The sequence below is a fragment of the Tetrao urogallus genome, assembly GCF_951394365.1.
Source record: "Tetrao urogallus genome assembly, chromosome: 3".
NCBI classification, from domain to species: Eukaryota; Metazoa; Chordata; class Aves; order Galliformes; family Phasianidae; genus Tetrao; species Tetrao urogallus.
Genome location: NC_136815.1, coordinates 69,128,674 through 69,150,945, shown reverse-complemented (window position 1 = coordinate 69,150,945; position 22,272 = coordinate 69,128,674). Strand labels below are relative to the sequence as shown.

The following is a 22,272-nucleotide window of genomic DNA, read 5'->3' as shown; positions in this document are numbered from 1 at the left end:
GAGGGACATGGTTTAGTGGGAGCTATTGGGAATAGGTGAACAGTTGGACTGGATGAAGGTTTTCTCGAAGGTCTTTTCCAACCTTGGTGATTCTATGATTCTATGATTCTAGGCACAGGGTTTGGGTGGTCCTCTGTGGAGCCTGGAGTTGGACTCAATGATCCTCATGAGTCCAACACACAGGTCCTGTCCAACTTCCATCATTTACCTCTATACATGAAAGAAGAAACCTTACCTTACACAACTCCCTTGCCTTCAATACCAGATATGAAAACTACCCAATACACAAAGAATGCATGAGGAACAAGGTGCTTTCAAGAAACACACATACAAAAAAACACCATACATGCATTTTCTGTAAAAGGAAGAAAGCACACTTGAAAATGACTCTTCAGGTCGCTTTTCTAATCACAAACAGAAGTGGAAAAGTACTACAAAAATATTGTGGTTACATAAATAGTGGCAGTTATTACATTTTGAAAGTACTAAACAGTACTTACATATTCCTCAAAGCCCAGGCCAACAATGGAGAAGTGACCAATGTGGTACGGACAAAATGCTGTGTAATTTAAGCAGAAAGAAAAAAAAAAAAAAAAAGCCATGAAAACTGCTAATCAGAATCTTATTTGCAGGATATGTTATACAACATGGTAATCATTCTATTTCTCATCAATTCTGAGAAAACAACTCAAACAACTCTGTACAAAGGTTTGCCTTGTAATTCCACTATCCTAAAAATGCTGAAAGTTGGATTAGAACTCCCATTGAAGGACTACAAATATAAAACTGCACATACCAGATTGCACTTTTCCTTTTTAGCTCATGTAGCTGTGGGGAAATTAATTAAATTTCCAGTCTTATGTACAAGACTGATACTGATCTCATACACACACTGCTGAAGGAGCCTGTTACTTCACTAATAATTCAGTTTGCTCTAACTTTTACGATGATGAAAAATGAAAGACCTAAATATGAGGGGAAGAGACAACGCTCCAATTAAGGCATAGGAAGAAAGTGAGAAGGCTTTTACCTCTACCCTCAACTACTGTACTAAGAACTGTCACAATTCTTGATAACTTTCCCCCATTCTGAGGTCACAGAAGGAATGTACTAAAAAAACACAGTACTTCCCCTACTTCTGGACACCTGTGTATTTTCAATTGTATCAGCCAGTCACTTCAGCTCATTCTGTGGTTTCTCTAAGCTACAAAAGACTAAAGAGTTCAAGCTCTCTATCCTAAAAGACTAGAGGGAGGCAATAAGAAAGTAAAAGAGAAGCAGTAACTGCTGTGTTTCATTTTTCCTTTATTGCTATATCATAACAATCCTCTCTGGGGACTACTGTGGTCTAAATATACCCTCAAAAAGCCTGATAATCTTCTCTCTCCTCCTCATTTTCATACAACCAAAGTGTAAAAACAAAACCAAAACAAAACCTGAAAGATTTATTAAGCTGTGCTATCTTAACCAACGATTAGAAAGTCTTAATCCAAATCCTTTTCAAAGAGCTTAGCAGGTACTGTGAAGGATGAGAGGCGCTGAGTTCTTCATGCCCAGCGAGAACAAGTAGTAGTCAGATGAAAAATCCACAATAATTACAGACAGCACACTCAAGATTTAACAGCTACACTGCTGTATCTTGAGTGTTTTATGAGATGACCGTGCACAGTCTACCTTTTCTTTTTAATAACTTCAAGAATTTCTAATAGATCCCTTTCAATGTAAACGTTATAAACTTCCTCCGTGAGTCCTATAACAAGCTACACAACATATGAATTAAGTCAATGTAAATAACTTGTTGGAAAGAACATCACAGAAGAACTTTTGGACCAGTAATTAAGGTTCCAAATTCTTTCCCTCTGTTTTACCTACTGTTGAAGTACTTCCTGGGACATTTGAACTCACCAGGGCTGCGATAACTAATAGATAGAGATTTGGCAATTATAAGTTAAGCAGTATTACTCAGCAGGAAAGATACTAAAAATAGGCTTGGGATACAAATTAAATTCCCATATCTCCTGCTCACTTACTCTAGAAAGTCATTCCTTTTTTTATTGTTACTTTCCCAACTGGAAAACTCAATCAAGAACTATTGTAAAAAAAATTGTAAAAATTGTGATCTACTTAATCTGTAAAAATTGTAATTGTAATCTATATTGTAAAACAACATCTATACACTAATAATTACCTTATTAATTACCCATATTACTCAGTTATTATTAAATTTAAACCAATGTCCCCTTCTATTGTCAGAGCAGAGAGGAAAATGCAAGTACAGGCTAAACTTGAAGCAGAAAGTATAAAAAATAAAAATTCCAGGAACTCTTAAGGGGGAGCTCACTGCTACCTAAAAGAAGCAAGGCACTTGAATCTTCTCTTTTAGGCTTCATATGATTTTAAACTACATGCCTGCACTTTGGGTTTTTTTTTAGTCATGACTGACAAGTTTATGCCAGAGATTTTCCCAGCTCTAACTACACAGGCAATCAGAACATAGAAATATTTCTATCTGGAGCTCAAAGAATGTTGCAAGACTTTTAAGTTGCAATTCAGCTTCCTTATCTCTAAAATGGCGCATGGAAAGCAATGTAAAATGCACCAAGGACCGGAATTTACCATTTTCAAAACACAAGTCAGACTAATTCAGCAGCGTGAAGTAAGGAAAATTGTTCAGTAGTTGTTTTGTACAGAGAATGGAAGTCCTTCTGACAGCTTTACACATTCAGCTACATTCTCGTTTCCATTCCACTCTCTCCTAATTTTGATCTCCAAAACTGAATTCTTGATGGAGGAAGCAATTGACTGTACCTAAGCAGAACTATAAGAGTACCCAGACTCATTTCTGCAAGTGCTGCAATTGCTCACAAATAAAACTCGAAAAGTTTCCTCCTTCAGCAGTATTCCAAAAATACTATTTCCTAAGGGCTGACTGACATCATTAAGCTTTTGCTAGATTTCCTATTTTTAAAATTATTCACTTAAACTGAAACTGACAAAGCTAGAAGCACTACAGTTTTATTATTCATATTTCTAGTTCATTTGTGGTTCCCTTTTTAAAAGTCTCAACTGTGTTGGCTCATATTTTGAGCCAACAGCCTTAAAATTAAGCTGCATTATCATTTTACAAAGAATTATTTTTTTACTGTGAGAGCAAATGACACTTACCAAACACAAGTATGAACAATGTATTTAAAGATACCACCCAAAAGACATGTTCCTGCAAGGAGAACGGGGGGAAGAAGGGAAGAAGACAAGAGAACAGTACATAAATGTCACTAAATATGAGACACAACATTGAAATATAAGACCTTATGCTTTGAACATGAGACATTTATTCACTACACTATCTAATAAATACATTCATATTTAAGAAATCTGTTTCTTTCAGACAGGAGATAAAGCAGAAATAATACTGCTCAAAAACAGCATGACAGAGCTTTCCCTTTAAAATATAAAGGGCTTCCATTTTTAAAATAGGAGATCTGGCCGTTGATAAATGTAGCTAAGATGGGTCAAAGTTTTGTTGCCACTGACTCTTCACTGTCCCTGTCCTCACCCTCAAGCCAAAGCCAGGCATCCCCAACAATTAGAGAGGATGGGCAGTGGGGAGAATCTTTCAAACAAACAGTAACAAAGCCTACTGCACGACATGCATTACACAGACCAATTTTTCAGGGGAGATAATTACCACGAGTCTTTTCACAGAAAAGCCCAAAAAAGCCAACTTTTAAGAAGGTCATTGCTAAATTTTCTTAAACCAGAGAAACTTTGGAATTAATTTAAAAGATAAGCCCTGCAATAGGCAGACTGACTATTGTTAAGATCTTAAAAAAGACTTCCTATTGATATCAATAAAAATAACATATAGCAAAAGAACTCAAAGCCAAGAAACACCGCTGATGCCACACAGAGCACCCTACTCTGTGGAACTCCTAATAAAATGGTTTCCTTGGTCATTATATTGTATGAAAATCTATATAATTTATATCTATAAATGTACACCAAATGAAATTACAGACTTCAAACAGAACTAATACAAGGCCAGTTTTCTCAAAGACAAGTCTATTATGTGAGTTTCTGAAATGCAGGATTGTACTTACTAAAAAAACCAGAGATCCATCAAGCCCAAGCATCTGCAGATATAAGAAAATTGGTTTTATTCACTCAGAGAAATACAATATATTTATTCAGACAAATTCTTGACAATAATGGTAGTAACTAGGTTCTCATTCAATACTGTGTATAACTGCAGTTGATGAAAAGCAGTGACATACATGTAGAATTATCTTAATAAAAACGTATTGATAATGTAATGGATTAATTTATAGGCTACTTCTTACCAACACTATGAAGAATTTAATCAATGAAGATTTTATGTTTACGAGAGATTTTAGTGTTTGAACTACTGTTTAAAACTGTTTAAACAACACAGCATTAAAAAAAATAAATGCAAATTTTGTCTCCCTAATTGCAAGGTATTACTTTATGTTTCATTTAAAGAACTGCAACAATATCATCCTACCCTCGGGGCATAAAAGCAATTAGTAACTAGATAATGCTGCCATATTCTGTGCTACTAAGTTTAGAACAAAACTGGTTTACAGGAAACAAATCCTCCATCACTGCTTACAGCTGCTACAGGAAGCATCCACAGATCTGCCAAAAATACAATACCTATTCCAAAACCTCCCTTGTCTCCACACTTCAAGGATTGTCTGCTGTTTTAGTCCTGACTCATAATACTGCTGCTGAAAAATGGCAGTTTTGATACTAATTTGTTCAGGGTGTTGTGCTAAGTTTCAAGATATTAAAACTGAACATATTTTACAAAGTAAACCAAGATGCAAATGTATTTTTGAAAACTTAGAAGGTTTGAAGATTATTTGCACAAGATAAAACAGCAGGAAAACCTACCCTGCTAAACAGTAATGAGAGTATTGCCTATACCAGCTCATAGGCTCAGAAAATATTGTAAGAATTTGCTAATATTGATTTCTACATTCATAGAGAGCCATCCAGAGTATTTTTCACTAGTTCAACAATATGTCCTAGAACATAAAATAAAAAGACTCCCCTCTTGGCATATACAATATAAGAGTTGAGAAATCTGAGTGTACCTATATTCTTTTTCATAAACAGGTTTTGTTTTTTTTTTTCAAAGCTAAGAACTTTCCATTAGCTACATAAAAAGATCATGACCTGTCTCTGTCTTGGTTTTGTCTGGAGTAGTTAATTTTCCTTGTAGAGGTTCATACTTTGCTGTGCTTTGGATTTTTTTATTTTTTTTTTAAAATGAAAATTGTGATAACAAACCGATGTTCTCAATTGTTGCTGAGCCGTGCTTAGACAGAGACAAAGACTTTTCTGCTTCTCATACTGCCATGCCAGCAAGGAAGCTGGGCATGCACAAGAAACTGGGAGAGGACACAGCCAGAACAGCTGACCCCAAGTGACTAAAGGGAAATCCCATATCCAATGGCACCGTGCTCAGCAGTAAAGGCTGGAGCAAAAAAGGATGAAGGAGGGAGAACACTGAGAGTGATGGCATTTATCTTCCCACTAAAGCATTACAAGTAGTGAGCTGTGCTTCCCTCAAAGTGGCTGAACACCTGCTTATCAATGGGAAATAGCAAATTAATTCCTTGTCATGCCTTGCTTGTGTGTTTGGAGCTTTTACTTTTACCTAGTGAACTGTCCTTATCTCAAACTATGAGTTCTTGCACTTTTACATTTTCAATTCTCTCATCTCAACAGAAGAGAGTGAGGAAGCAGCTGCGTGGTGCTGAACTGCCTGTTGAGTTTAAATTACAACAATCCCTTTAACGAAAAGAGGATTTCTAGACTTTGTTCAAGGCAACAACTGTCTCATAACCTAGAAACAGAATAGCCAGATTTACAGCTGCCTGCCTTGGACACTAGTGGTGATGGTAAACAAAATAATCATAGCATACATCACATGTCTAATTATGGAAGCTGTGACCCATAAACAAAACAAAAACAACATTACATTAACTTGCTCCATTTTTTATTAAATGCATTTATCTTTTACAAATATGTAAATAAAGTATGTAATAAAAACTTCCGTTTTCCTCTTTTCTTTAGTTTGATTGGTACTTTCAGGATTACAAAAGTGAAGTACTCAACTATATACCACCTATATGCTGTTAACATGGTATAGCATCCTCAATATAAGCTGCAATTCATTTCTAAAACTGACCAATCAGCTGAAGATTATGAAAGGTCTCTGCTAAAAGATCTTAAGCTGTTACTGCACTGCAAATCAAAGGAGTAACTTTCTGATGCTTAAGGAGTAGTAGTAATAATAATATCGTCTTTAACCCACTGACTTAATTTTAGGTCAGTAAAGCCTCTTACTGAAGTTTTCACACCGAACAACAGTGCTCAAATATATCCCAGACAGATTTTGTTGCAGCAATACTGCATATCATTAAGTACAAACCAGAGAGAAATAACTCAAGAAAATTATTCCTACTTACTCGCTCCCAAGTAAGCTCTTCTGCTGCTCGATCCCATTCCAAAGCATTCCAGTTCATGTCATCTGAGGAAACAAAGGCCATTCTTACAGCTGCCAGATTCACCCAAAAACAGATGTAACTACTCCACACACTGTCTTCAATGAATAAAACAGCTAAGGTGCATAACATTCAACTCATCAATGCTGCCAGCTTTCCAGTGAGCATTAGCACTCAAGAGAAATGCATGAAATTTGAAAAAGCAAGAAGATAAATTGAAGTGGAAACTTATACAGATAGCTTCCTTGAATTGTGAGAGTTCTATTTTCAACAGTTTCATTTATGTTAGAAAATTTAGAACATTACTGTTTTGAGTCACCTGTTACCTTGTGCTCCATTGTTTGCATCTGCTGCATCTTCTACTACAGCATCTTCTTCATCTTCGTTATCCTCCTCCTCTTCATCTACCTGCTCTTCTTGTATTTCAGGGTTCTCACCTACAACTGCATCGTCAGCAGCTGGGTTAGCAGGCTGATCAAGCACAGCGTTTTCAACAGCTCCATTTGCAACAGCCTGAGCCTGCAGAAATAGCATGTAACATTCAGTTAAACTGCTTATACTGTCTTTGTACTTTATCCTGTATTCATGGAAAAACTAAACAATTTTTTTTTTCTTAATTTAGGTAATCATTAAATGGTAACAATAAATCTCTTAGAAGACAAAGACAAACATTCAGTGTTCTAAACAAACTAGCTTATGTTGGAAGAGGCCTCTAGAAATCACCTAATCATCTTATCTACTCAAAGCAGGGTCAGCTACAGCAAGGTGCACAGTGCTGTTTCCCGATGGTGTTCAGGTAACTCCACCATCTCTCTCTTTTTTAAAAAAAGGTCCAAATGAAATTGCCTGTACTTCTACTTGCAGCTGTTGCTTTTTGTCCTGCCACTAAATAATACTGAGAAGCCACTGCATCTTTCTTTCATACCTACCAACCATGCATTTACACACACTAACAAGGCACACCTTGCCCAAACAGAACAGTTAGCCACTCTTAGCCTCTCCGGTTCTTTAATCATTTCTGTTGGCTCTTTGTTTAATCTTCTGTTGACCCTCCAGTATGTCCACTCCCCTATTGTACTGGAGAGTCCAGTACACAGCACTCCAAATGTGGTTTCACCAGTGCTTAATAGAGAAGAACTCTCCTGAGCTTATGAAAACTGCCAGTAAATTAAAAAGATAATTCAAGGACAACTTAAATAAATCAAACTAAGGATTTGTATCTCCCTTTTTAAAAAGCTGATACATTAAAAAGATATATAACTTTAATCAAATATTCCCCCCATGCATGTACTGCTTGTATCATCTCTTATCCTACATAAAAGTCTCCTCAAAGAACAAAAAGCAAATGAGTAAATTGGGGTCAAGTGAGAGATCAGAGAATCTCTAACTTCAGAGGTTTCAGAAAGCTTCCAACTGCCTATAGAACAGTGAACTGATACCTCATGAACTACCAAAAAAAAAAAAAGGCAAAAACGTATTTATACAGAAGCACATGTTCAACCTCAGTAAATGTACAAATATACACCACAATCAGATGAAATTACTGTTGGGTTCGATAACATATTCATTCACATAAACACTTTTCTATATTTATTAGGAGCTATTGAGCAGTTAAGTTTTACCTCATTTTGTTGACCAACACCATTGAGTGGTTGCTGCTGATTTTGTTCCAACCACTGCGGTGCTCCTCCGTGGACGATCTGCTCACGTAACCAAACAAGGCTGATAAATGCACACAGAGTGCATGTCACCACAAAACAACCCTGCAAACAGTCTGCCAACAAGTTCTCCCTGTTAAAGAGAAAACAAACATTAATTAAAAATGTATACTGCTTATTAAGACTAAACTTGTTAAATACCTCAAACAAATCTTCCCCGTTCAAATCAACAAAAAATCCACATTTGTGTGAAAAGCTGAATTTACTTGTGTGCCTAGGTGAAGAAACTGTACGATTTATTTTTAAAACTCTGCTGAAAGGCAGTTTCTCTAAGTACCTGTGTACAAGCAGTTCTAAGTGCCAAGATAAATTCTAATTTGGTAAACTTTATATGTCCCTCTGTTTTGACTTTTGAAATTACCACTGTTTAAGTAGAAATATTCCTGTAGAAACAAGATGAAAAAAAGCTTCAAGAATAGTTCAGGAAAAAGAACATTCAGGAAAAGCTTAGCTAATAGGTAAACAAAATTGCTATATCAAAGTTGCTTCTTGTAGAGAAAATCTGGATTTACTACAGTAAACGATCTGTTTATCCACCAAAAAGCTTTATCTGAGAGCTACCCTAACCAAACAAACGGAACTGCTGTGTCTGTCTTTGATTCAACTTTTCAGGCAGTCTTGTACCCCAGATATTCTTTCTTCCACTCTACCTTAGAAAACCTGAAGTATCAACTCACATAAAACTGTAAAGCAGGAGCAAAACGTTCAGATAGGCAGCTGAATCTAGGGTTTCATATAAGGCAAGAAATACTTAAATTGAGTTAAGCAATCCTCACTCCTATTCCAGGTGTTCCCTCTCACTTTCTTTCAACCTTGTACATCTCCTTGACCATACCAAACTTGCTCAGGAAACTGACTAACCACGCTAAGCCTTTTAAAATAAGGAAGAAATATGCTATCAGAGTACTTTGCCATGCCCTGTGAAGCAGCAGTCTGGCTCTCTATGGAGCTATACAAACACTTGTGCTTGCACAGTACAGCAAAGACCACAGGCAGCAGAAATCTAAAGTGAAAAGGTGACACCAGATGCTACTGAAATCAACTCTGTCAAAGAAATACATGTCAAAGCATTGTGAAGCTGTACTTTCAAACACGAGTCCTTTATTTTTCTCCCTAAGTATAGGTTCTGTAGACTGTAATGGATGCAAAAAAAAGGTGAAAAAAGGGACATTAAGGAACCATTTTCATGATTATCTTCCTAGAAAATGTCTTTGTATCAGTCTGGTTAAGTACTTACGTTGATAGAATATCTAATGGCAGTGTCAGTAGTGAGCTCACAGAGCCAGTAAACAAGCACTTGTAGATACGACCTGCAGAAAAAAAAACCACAAGCATGGTATAAAGTTGGTTTTGGTTATCATCTCATTTGGAGTTATTATCTTTTCCCTTGACTTTCTAAATTATTTAATCACAATTTAATCCATAAGGAAACTGATCCCAAACTACTTTTTCCTTACAGACTTCACTCTTCAGATACAAGCACTAAGATCTGTAGTCAGGAAGTCTGGAACAGATGTTGGGTGCAACACTTTAGACAAAGGACACCAGCCATTAAATCCTTGTCATACCTCTTGGATAATTCTTGTCTGGTGCTAAGGAACTGATTTTAAATTTGCTTTTCATGCACAGTTGCCACTCAAGATTTTATCCCTTTTTAGTCTTAGGTAAAATTCATGGATTTCAGAGTTCTCTTGTCTTCCTTATATAACTTATACAACTTATAATTCCAGTCCTGTTCTGTTCACTTTCTTGACCCTTTATGGTTAGGTCTGTTTGTTTTCCCTCTTCTTTTGAATGAAATCACATATAGAATAATAGAATGCTCTCTGGCAATCAACAAATATTCTCTTTGATCCTTCCCTTTTCTTTTTTTTCCTGGTGCTCACCAGGATACCCAATTCCATTCATACCTTACTCACACAGATCCAAGTATCTACAATTTCAACCACCGTGTGACTACATGAAATATATACAGAACTGCTCTCTTCACCAATATAATTTTTGAAGTGGTGATTGAATCACTCCAGAAACATAAACTCACTTGCAATGCTGGAATGTGATTTCTTAAACTAGAGACAAAGGAAGCTCTTTAGATAACCCATCTCACACTATGGCACTTCCCACTGCCTTACCACACACACCCACTTGACTCAGTGTTCATGTCTCTCTTACCCATGTACTGCAGAAGCACTTTGGGAATTTTGCCCTGGGAACTAAGAGGCTAAATCCAATTATCACAGAGAATAAAGCCACTTTGGATTAAATTGGCTCAATTAATTCCACTTCTCTGAAGAGATCACAATGTGTCATATAATTAGCTTTTTCCATCCAAATAAGCTGCATGCCAGGAGAACAGCAACAGCTTTACCAGCCCCCTGGGATTAGGCTGAGGGTAAGAGAAATTCCTTGTACCCACCCATCTCAGATAGGAAGGCCAGAAAAAAAGTGAAATTACCAAAAAGGCATGAACAATTTATTCCCCACCACATGCTTGCTCATGGATAAGATAACTGCATGATTAGCATCACAATCTGTAAGATGAACATTTAATTCTTTGTTCAAGCAAGTACCTCATCTGGGATATGCTGCACAAATAACTTTGCAGACATTTTTCTTCCAGGTATAAAATAAGGAGAAAAGCACTTATTTGTGAAGCCAGCCACACACAGTTATGTGAGCCATATGAGAGAACGGGGGGGAAATCAAAGAAGCACTTAATATCAGATGGCAAGACTTACAAAAGGAAAATAAATGGATTTTTCAAGGTTTTTAGACTGAATGTCTCTATCACATTGGTTATCCTATGCAAATACCCTTCACAGCACACTAACTCCTAAGGAATCTACAAGGAGGGTCACACCATTTCTAATGTGACATAAACAAAGAACTAAGACAAAATAAAAGAGCTTCATCAGCTTTTCAGACAGTTAAGTGCTTCTATTAATCTACTGAATATTTATTTGCTGTCCATAGAAAGTTTTAATAAGAGAAGTGTGTGATATCTACACTTTGAAAATCAAAGGTAGAAATCAAGATTTGTCAAAAACCCCAGGAATAAAAATAGTTTTCAGAAGAAATTAAGTTCCTCAAAATGAAAATTTGTAAGGGGGAAGAAATAAGAAAAATATGATAGAAAATAAAAGAAAAATCTACAAGACAAAATGAAAAAGTGAGAAAAAGACTACCAGAATGAAAGAATGATACAAGATGTTTTGAAAACTTCTGGCTGGCTGCAATTCATCCCAATAAGCAGAGGACTCATACAGAACATTCTTCTTTCACACTGCTGTAAAATTTAAAATTACTAACATTTCCCATATGCAGAAGTTTGCAGTTCAAAACCCTGTAACACAGATAGCTAACAAAGGTCAGAGCAAAGGCTATGCTAAAATCAGACACCTGAAGAATTTTAACTTTTTCTAGTTTTAGTCTAGAGTGATTTGTCATCGCGTTTACTGCGTACAGAAATGCTCTTTTCTTGCACAGAAAGGACAAGCTACAGGAATAGGATCACTCTTTGATACGTGATGCTGGTACTGTGCTACTCTCCAACTAAGCCAGAATCAGACACACTTGAAAGCATAGAACATATTGAGAAACTGTCAAGGGAGGTTTGTTCACTGGCTTCCTGCTCTTCTTTTCAAAGAGTATTCTACCATTTGTAAAGATGCTCTTCCAATCACTCTCCTCACTGAACACTGTATTCCTCATCCCTTCTTTTTACATCTTCCCTTTTTTTTGTTGAAACCTCAATAGTTCTCTGTTCGTATTTGAAAGTGAATTTCAAACTAGAAGCTGCACCAATTTCAATGTGTGCTCTATTTTCTGCCTAATTCTTAACTACCTATAGACACCTTTAAAAGTTGTTTCAAAAGCAGCTTTACTGTCCAGTTTATGCATGACTTCAAAGTAATTTCAATTTTCATACTAACAAAAAATGTGCACTTATTTTTGGACAGTTAAAAAACAAAATTACAATTCTTCTAGCCAAATATTAACAACTAGTATCAAATTAAAACTTCCATGCAGATTTTCAAGATGACAATTAAACATTGGCATTTTACTGCAGTAAGAAGTTTAAAAGCTCTTATGCATTTTCTCCTGTCTCAACACTTCGATGCATTGCAGTACTGGCTCAAGAGCCAATTTCTGAGTGAAATAAGTCAAATGACAGTTTTTGTTTGTTTGTTTGTTTGAAGTAACCCAACAATACCCACCCAAAGCTTTTCTGAACCAAGCAGCAAATTTTCTTGTGTGTGCAAATATTACAGTACAGTAAATTTGTACTCACATGCAGTAAGAGGTACTACTCCCAACCACGCGAAGGCCACAAGTGTATAATGAAACCAGTACCGTATGGCTGTGCCGATACTCGTAACCAGTCCAGCAAAGATGTCTTGGATTGGAAGCCGTGAAGGCATATCTGGGGAATAAACTGTGTAGAAAAGGCACTTATTAATCAGCTGGGCCTTTAAACAAGCAGTTACGTAGAAGATCTGACAGCTACAAAACGTTTGTATTTGAGAAAAATCTTACAATGAGAATAAGCATATTCTGTAGGTTTCCAACAGATTACTCCAAATAAAAAACAAAAAATGGCATGACACACTTGTTACGTTATGCATTGAGTTTAATAGGAAAATCAATACTCTCTGTGCTAGTTTTTGACTAAAAGATGTTGTTTTCTTAATAGCTTCACTACATTCACTGTAAAGTCAAAATAAGCCGAAGCCTACAAGAAAAAGCAGGTTTTAAATTCAGCAGCTCTCCCACTCAACATCACCTGGAAAGATCCCTGTTACTTACAAATCTAGTTCAAGGGAAGAGCACATGGAACAAGATAAATCACCAGTTCTGCATTCTCTCAGTTTGTACTAAATAGTTCAGCCTACACTTGCTATCCAACAGGACAAAATTCAGCAAAGAAAAAGCACAGTAAAACAGCATAAGCTGAAGGCAACTAATGAAGTATCTACAAGTGTTGAAATTCACATAGATAAACTTTCCTTTTCAAGGGATATCAATTTCTACTACAGTCGCACCTATTAAGGAACATGTGGCAATTCTCATAAAAGTAAATTTTCTTCAGCTTTTTAACTGAACACACATATACTACATAAATCTCACTACGTTCAGAAGTCAAGAAAAATAATGTCAAGGTTTTTTTAATGTGCATTCACTTTTATTACCTGAGTCAGTAGATAAAAGAGCCGCACCACAGTTCATTAACCTTTGAGCGCGTCCCCATTTCTTTCACAGCACCACTGATATCTCTAACTTATCCTTCCCCAAATGCTACTCAGATATGGAACTGTATCTTTCAGATTACAGGCACTGATTACTTAAAGTCTTCATGTGTCAACGGTTTATGGGCTGGTCCGGCCCAGTTCCGTGACCAGCAGGGCGGAGGGATCTGCGGATCCGCGCCTCTGGGAAAGGGGAAGCAGGGGACCCCAAAATACTTGAAAACAACAGCACTAATCTGAGGTGGAACAAATGATTTTACTAAATATAGTATTAGTAAAATACAATGAGAGAGAGAGAGAGAATCTGTTTGAATTGTATAGACCTCACCACAATGCTGGGGTGAGAAGTGCAGTCCAGTTGAGTGACTGAAGTACAGACGGCAAAGTGCAGATGGCGAAGCGCAGGCAGCGAAGCGCAGATAGCGAAGCGCAGACAGCGAAGCGCAGACAGCGAAGAAGAAGGATCAGGTGACCTTGCATGGAGTTATATCCCCTTGCTGACCGCAAAGCCTCCTGGGGAAATGCAGTTCTTCTCCGTCGGACGAACATTCGGCAGATATCAAACCCCACCCCCAGTGCATTACATGATGTTATGGTGTGGAATACTGATGACCAAAAATCATAAAACCATGACATTCCACCCCTTATTCTACATCACTACATCATGCTTAACACATGGGATTACAGACTGCACTCCCCCAACATCAAATTCCCTTGTGGTACACACTGAACATCCCCGTTTTTCTGCATCACCCACCAGGTGGACCCAGGTCCCTGGGCAAAGACAGTTCCGCGAAGAGGTTTGCCCTTCCCAGAAGCAGGAAAAACCCAAACTGCTTTTCCTAACATGTTCTTTACATGTACTACAGGGACCTTATCTCCCTCTACAATATGTACGGAGCTGGATTGGGTAGGACCATCTCGACTGATTGATCCTCTGGTGTTAACCAGCCAGGTGGCTTCTGCCAAATGCTTCTCCCAGTGTTTAAATGTTCCGCCACCCATTGCTTTCAACATGGTTTTTAACAACCCGTTGTAGCGTTCGATCTTACCAGAGGCTGGTGCATGATAGGGGATATGATAAATCCACTCGATGCCATGTTCTCTGGCCCAAGTATCCACAAGTGAATTTTTAAAATGAGTCCCATTATCTGACTCAATTCTTTCCGGGGTGCCATGTCGCCACAGGATTTGCCTCTCCAGACCTAATATGGTGTTTCGGGCGGTAGCATGGGGTACTGCATATGTTTCGAGCCACCCGGTTGTTGCCTCCACCATGGTGAGCACATAATGCTTACCATTGCGAGATCGTGGCAAAGTGATATAATCAACCTGCCATGCCTCCCCATATTTGTACTTTTGCCATCGCCCTTCCTCCCAGAGAGGTTTCATCCTCTTAGCTTGTTTAATTGTGGCGCATGTATCACAGTCATGAATGATTTGTACAATGGCATCCATAGTTAAGTCCACCCCTCGGTCTCTGGCCCATTTGTATGTTGCGTCTCTCCCTTGATGACCTGAGGTCTCATGGGCCCACCGAGCTAAAAATAACTCACCCTTGTTCTGCCAGTCCAGGTCTATTTGAGCCACCTCAATTCTGGCAGCTTGGTCTACCTGATGGTTATTTCGCCGATCTTCTGTAGCTCTACTCTTGGGCACATGAGCATCTACATGACGCACCTTTATAACCATATTTTTTGTTCGGGTAGCAATATCTTTCCATAGGTCAGCAGCCCAAATAGGCTTGCCCTTTCTTTGCCAATTATTTTGCTCCCACTGCTGTAACCACCCCCATAAGGCATTTGCTACCATCCATGAATCAGTGTAGAGATAGAGCATTGGCCACCTCTCCCGTTCAGCGACATCTAAGGCCAGTTGGACAGCCTTTACCTCTGCAAATTGGCTTGATTCTCCTTTCCCTTCGGTGGCCTCTGCAACTTGTCGTGTGGGGCTCCACACAGCAGATTTCCATCTGCGATGCTTTCCCACAATACGACACGATCCATCTGTGAACAGGGCATATTTCTTTTCATTCTCTGGTAATTCATTGTATGGTGGGGCTTCTTTAGCACGAGATACATCTTCTGCTGGTGGTGTTCCAAACTTTTTACCTTCAGGCCAGTCCATGATGACTTCTAGGATTCCTGGACGGCTGAGGTTCCCCATCCGTGCTCGTTGTGTAATCAGTGCAACCCACTTACTCCAAGTGGCATCAGTAGCATGATGGGTGGAAGGAACCTTTCCCTTGAACATCCAGTTCAGCACTGGCAGTCGAGGTGCCAGAAGGAGCTGTGTTTCAGTACCGACTACTTCGGAAGCAGCCCGAACCCCTTCATACGCAGCTAAGATCTCCTTTTCAGTTGGAGTGTAGCCCTCCTCCGACCCCCTGTAGGCTCGACTCCAGAATCCCAAGGGTCGGCCTCGGGTCTCTCCTAAGGCTCTTTGCCACAAACTCCAAGTGGGGCCTTTCTCTCCAGCAGCAGTGTAGAGGATGTTCTTCACATCCTGTTCCATCCGTACTGGCCCCAGGGCCACAGCACGGGCTATCTCTTGTTTAATCTGCTCAAAAGCCTGCTGCTGCTCAGGACCCCACACAAAATCATTCTTCTTCCGTGTCACCTGATAAAGTGGGCTTACAATGAGGCTGTAGTTTGGAACATGCATTCTCCAAAAACCCACTACACCCAGAAACGATTGTGTCTCTTTCTTATTAGTGGGGGGAGACATGGCAGTGATTTTGTTGATCACATCTGTCGGGATGTGACGACGGCCATCTTGCCACTTTATGCCTAGGAACTGAATCTCCTGGGCAGGTCCTTTCACTTTGCTTCGCTTAATAGCAAAACCAGCACGGAGAAGGATCTGGATTATTTGCTCTCCTTTCTCAAAAACTTCCTTTGCTGTGTTGCCCCACACAATGATGTCATCAATGTACTGTAAGTGCTCAGGAGCACCTCCCTGTTCCAGTGCAGCTTGGATCAACCCATGGCAAATGGTTGGACTATGTTTCCACCCCTGGGGCAAACGGTTCCAGGTATACTGAATGCCCCTCCATGTGAAAGCAAACTGTGGCCTACATTCTTTGGCCAAAGGAATGGAGAAAAAGGCGTTAGCAATGTCAATGGTGGCATACCACTTAGCTGCTTTTGACTCCAGTTCGTATTGGAGTTCTAACATATCTGGCACAGCAGCACTCAATGAGGGTGTAACTTCATTCAGGCCACGGTAGTCCACCGTCAGCCTCCATTCTCCACTGGCTTTACGCACTGGCCATATGGGGCTGTTAAAAGGCGAGTGAGTTTTGCTGATCACTCCCTGATTCTCTAACTGATGAATTAACTTCTGAATGGGGAGCAAGGAATCCCTGTTGGTGCGATACTGCCGTCTGTGCACCGTTTTTGTAGCTATCGGTACCTGTTGCTCTTCCACTTGTAGCAACCCCACAACAGATGGATCTTCTGATAGGCCAGGCAAAACAGATAACTGCTTAACACCTGTGTCTACAGCAGCTATTCCAAAGGCCCATTGATACCCTTTGGGATCCTTAAAATATCCCCTTCTGAGGTAATCAATACCAAGTATACATGGAGCCTCTGGGCCAGTCACAATAGGGTGCTTTTGCCAGTCTCTACCAGTGAGGCTGATTTCGGCCTCCAACATAGTCAGTTCTTGGGAACCTCCTGTCACCCCATGAATATAAATTGATTCTGTCCCTTGGTGACTCGAGGGCATTAGAGTGCACTGTGCACCAGTATCCACCAGGGCCCTATATTTTAGTGATTCTGATGTGCCAGGCCATCTAATCCACACAGTCCAATAAACTCTATTATCCCTTTCCCCCCCCTGGCTGGGGGCAGGGCCCCTCTATTTGTTACCTCCGTTGTCTGCAGCAACTGGAGCAATCACCTTTCTGGAGAAGTTCACCTTGGTGGTTGATTTGTCTTGTAATTCTTTTACCCGTGCTTGAAGTGCTGGAGTAGGTTGCTTATGCCACTTCTTCATATCTTCTCCATGGTTGCGTAGGTAATGCCACAAGGCAAAACGTGACGTGGTCTTACTGTTGTCACTTGTTCGAGCAGGAGGACGTCTTCTTTTGATAGCTGAGACGTTGGATGACACTGACTGGGAGGAAATCAAGTTGATTAGCCCCTCAAGTAGGCTGTTTTGGGAATTCTGTTCCTCATTGGATGTATCTGTTACCACCATGTATTCATCGGCATCAGGCACGATTGATAGTTTACCTATTATATCTTCTTGTTTGTTCTCCATTCTGTCCAGCTTTTCAGCTACTTTTTCAATGGCTGAAACACAAGCTCGTAGAGGGCTTAAATGTAACTCAAAGTCTTGAAGTTTATTAAGCAACTCATTTATAAGGGGTCTTCTTTCCCCTCTGCCATACATAGCTGCAAATGTACTGGCGTACCTTTCTGGTGCAGTCTTTGTGAATGTACGCCACATGTTTGGTGTACACCTGGCTCTCTCGGGATCATGCTCTTGGTCTGGCTCATCAGGAATGAAATCGGGGCTATGTAGTGTTTCCACCACAGCACATTCTCTCAAATAACGGATGCCTTCTTCCATATCAGCCCATTTCTTCTTCTCAGGCATCAGATCGTCTTTGAAGGGGTATCTTTCTTTTACAGCTAACAACATCCGCTTCCAGAGGGTGAAGGCCTGGTTCTGGCATGTACTAATACCTCTGTCAATGGCTGAGTCCCTAGCAATGCCACCCAGTTGGCGAGCTTCTCTACTATCTAGCCACACACTGTTGGCCCCATTGTCCCAGCATCGAAGTAACCAAGTAGCAATAGGCTCATTTGGGTGGCGTGAGAAGTCTTTTCTCAGACTTCGAATTTCATTCATTTTCAGAGATCGATCAACAAAGGTAACAATATCTTGCTCACCTCTTGCTCTTCCAGGACTTCTTGCCCTTGTAGGTGTTGGTGACCGTGGTCTTACTGAGGGCCCCTCCCCTGGACTCAGAGGTGCTTCTCTTGGCCCTCGGAGCCACTCCTCTGGACCTCTTTCCTCCTCTTTTTTCTCTTCTAACTGAGTCGAGATTCGCTTTGTTTTCCGTCCTCTTACAGGGGCAACTGACATCGATTGTGGTGCCTCCTGTGGTTGATCAGGTTGGTCAGTTCCAATGCTCTCATCCTCCAGTTCAGCTTGGAGCTTGTTTCGTTCGATTATGACAGTATCTAGCTCAGATTGGAGGGCGTGTTGTTGAGATTGAAGATTGTCGAGCTTGGATTGCAGGGAGTCTCTCTCAATTCGGAGGGCATCTCTCTCAGATCGGAGGTTTTTCCTCTGGAGCAGGAGACTCTCTCGCTCATTTTGAACTTTTTCCCTGAGACTCTCCCTTTCAATTTCAGAAGCTCTCTCTCTCTCCAGGATAGTATTGAATAAGGCCCGATAAGCATTAGCCAGGCCCCAAATCATATGTGCCTCCTCAGAACTGCCCAAGCCGCAACATTCCTGCCTTAAATAGCTGTTTAGACTCTCGGGGTCTTTCAGGTGTTCTGGAGTAAAGTTCCATGAGACTGAAGATTTCCATCTGTCTAAAGTCTTTCCCAGACCTCTCCACACTCCCTGCCACTCAGTATTCTCTGGTTTTGGGGAGGACATGCTCAAAATATAATAAATACTAATACTGAGCGAAATGATGAGCAATACATTCAGGGAGATTAGTAATGCGACTAGGTGTTCATTCAAAAACTGCATTACAGGCTGAAAGGTGAGACTGGAAACCTTAAAAAATCCCAGTCCTGTAAAATTGACAGCTGTCTCCGGAATTGTAAGCCACATTGTACGAACGTGCCAGGTCCATATTTCCACCCATGTTTTCAATTGATTGTATATGCCGATTGCTCCATAGAGCAAGGTGGCCAGCTTAATTAATGCCCAGTATGTTTTGAGCATTAGGAAAGAAGAGGCAGCAGCGTGCAGCCCTTTAAGAGTCAGTTTCACTACAGAAAGCATTTTTTTTTTTTTTTTTTTCTTTTTTTTACAGAGGCAAGATAGTAAAGCTCAGAGTTTACAAATATCCTACGATACTGGCAGTCCGCCTGGAGTTCTCAAGGTCACGTTTTCAGAGAGTAGTGGTAAAACAGATAAGCTTTCCCAACGGAACTCTCCGAGAGCAGAGAGTCTAAACAGCTAGAAAGCAACTGTTGCCCGCATTCTCCACCAAAAATGTCAACGGTTTATGGGCTGGTCCGGCCCAGTTCCGTGACCAGCAGGGCGGAGGGATCTGCGGATCCGCGCCTCTGGGAAAGGGGAAGCAGGGGACCCCAAAATACTTGAAAACAACAGCACTAATCTGAGGTGGAACAAATGATTTTACTAAATATAGTATTAGTAAAATACAATGAGAGAGAGAGAGAGAATCTGTTTGAATTGTATAGACCTCACCACAATGCTGGGGTGAGAAGTGCAGTCCAGTTGAGTGACTGAAGTACAGACGGCAAAGTGCAGATGGCGAAGCGCAGGCAGCGAAGCGCAGATAGCGAAGCGCAGACAGCGAAGCGCAGGCGAAGAAGAAGGATCAGGTGACCTTGCATGGAGTTATATCCCCTTGCTGACCGCAAAGCCTCCTGGGGAAATGCAGTTCTTCTCCGTCGGACGAACATTCGGCAGATATCAAACCCCACCCCCAGTGCATTACATGATGTTATGGTGTGGAATACTGATGACCAAAAATCATAAAACCATGACATCATGGCACATTAAGCAATTGGAAACAGCTACTTCTAACTATGTCATTACATACAAGTAGCTTCTGCACACTTATATGGATGCCTAGAAGTCACAGTGTCCAGCATCGATACCAGATGTGAATGAAGAAGATAAACTACAGTTTAGCATGAAGATATTGCTGCCAGGGTGGTTAGCAGTTACACTGAGAACAGGTGAACTTGAAGATATCACACATTTAACCTGGACTTTTTTTTGAAAACCTCATGTACTTTCAGCCACATAAGTGACCTACGTTTTTCTTTTTAAGAAATATTAGAGAAAGTTTTTTCCACCCTCTTATACAAACCTTTTGTCTGCAAGTCTGAAAAACACTGCTTCATGCCATTCACCTGCATTCACCTTTTCTCTAAACAACAACCCTGCTCTCTTCAGGTGTGTTCATGCTTTTACTCAGAAAGCCTCTATGTGAGAACAGACCACTTCTTTCCTCTCCAGGGACTCTTCCCTAAGTATCTGTATTGTAAGGAGAACACAGGAGCACAGAGGAGCAGCATCAATACGCAAAGGAATGCAGAGAGTTTGGTGCACTTCCACAATAAGTGGATTGTATGTGACACAAAGTAACAGCAAAATGTAACTGTCAGCTAAACTGGTTTTAGGTTTCAAAGTACTCGGCAAACAAACGAAATTCATTAAGAAAGGACTAAAATAAAAGTGTAACAGAAGGGGAGCATAACTGCGAGAGAAGCAGCTGAAGAGCACCTCAAACACATTTTGACATCGTCTACTAATTGCCGATTTTCTTATTACAGAATCAGATTTAGTACGCAGTTGGGTAGAACCACAGACAGTACTCATTCAAGCCTTACTAACAATCTCATCTCACACTGAATGAACGTCCCTGATAACTTAATGAGGAAATAAGTACACTTAGGTTAAGTGTGCTAAAAGAACATCTACCTACAGTGTATTTCTCACTGTATCACTCAGACAAAACACAACTCAGCAGACAGCTTGAGGATTATTTTTACTGATCTTCAAAAAAGGTATTTTTGATCAACGCTTTGGAACTACAGAGGATGCATTTTTCATGAAATTGTGTGAACAGAGGGATCTGTAAGAAGAATGCCCATCCTAACACAGGAAGGTAATTTTACATACTAATTTTTCCAATGGCTCCACGATGACAGCGGACTATTCAAACAAGCACACAATATAGCTACTGCTCAGGATGAGTTGAGCTACATCCCCCAAATCTTAATTTCTGGTGATGCCAGGAGCTGGGTAGGCGGGTGCTGAGAGAACTGATGTTTTTCTTGATTTTGCCACATTTCGTAATACATTAAGCTTTTATCTAGTTCATTTTGACTTCTCTGCCCCTTTGAGCCATCAAATGGAAAGGTACAACGAACAGTCCACAAACCTAAGTGTGCTCAGTTACTTATTATTCCTTATTTATGTAGCCATTTGTTGAAGAAGGCCCACATCCTTACCCAATTTTTGGGGGAACAGTTTGTCAATACATCTCAGCTGACAGAAAAGTAGGAAAGAATTCCCAGTACTTCATCCTACCACAGTGATACCCTCAGGCTTATTACAGGAAGCATTCTTAGCATTCCCATCTCCTCAGAGGTTATTTAGCACAAACACTACATATTTGTGCTTTGACAAACACAATGGAGACAACCTGCTGACCCTAAATAATAACCACTAAACTTCCCGACAAGTAGAACAAATGAACACCTTCAACTCAACCTTTCCTTGCCATTTTTTTTTCCGAATACCAAAGTTAATCCAAATGAAAACTATCCTGCAAGTGCTATTCTCCTTGTAAGGAAATGTAAGAGTTAATAGCCATGACATGGGCAGTACAGAAAGAAGCTCCAATCAGAGCAGTATCCCAGCAACAGAGGTATATACAAGTATTAAGAAACCCCACCACCCAAACCTGCAAGTCTCTTCCTACAGTGCACCATCTTACTACACTTACTGAGAGAACCAGAACCGCACAAAGAAAAGCAACACCCTTCAGACATATACTCATCCCTTCCCTCCCAAAAAACATAAACAAAACAACCC

The 22,272-nt window shown here is 40.0% G+C and overlaps 1 protein-coding gene across 1 annotated transcript in view; it reads right to left on the bottom strand.

The window, feature by feature from the left end:
* Positions 1-22,272, bottom strand: part of MARCHF6 (membrane associated ring-CH-type finger 6) — a gene marked incomplete at both ends in the record, with an annotated part of 47,391 nt that overhangs the window by 15,042 nt on the left and 10,077 nt on the right. Inside the window, 8 exons of the mRNA XM_079533732.1 lie at positions 501-559; positions 3,166-3,217; positions 4,101-4,133; positions 6,498-6,559; positions 6,860-7,052; positions 8,156-8,324; positions 9,489-9,561; positions 12,543-12,686. Coding sequence (XP_079389858.1) covers positions 501-559; positions 3,166-3,217; positions 4,101-4,133; positions 6,498-6,559; positions 6,860-7,052; positions 8,156-8,324; positions 9,489-9,561; positions 12,543-12,686 — 785 coding nt within the window. The remainder of the gene's footprint in view (positions 1-500; positions 560-3,165; positions 3,218-4,100; positions 4,134-6,497; positions 6,560-6,859; positions 7,053-8,155; positions 8,325-9,488; positions 9,562-12,542; positions 12,687-22,272) is intronic.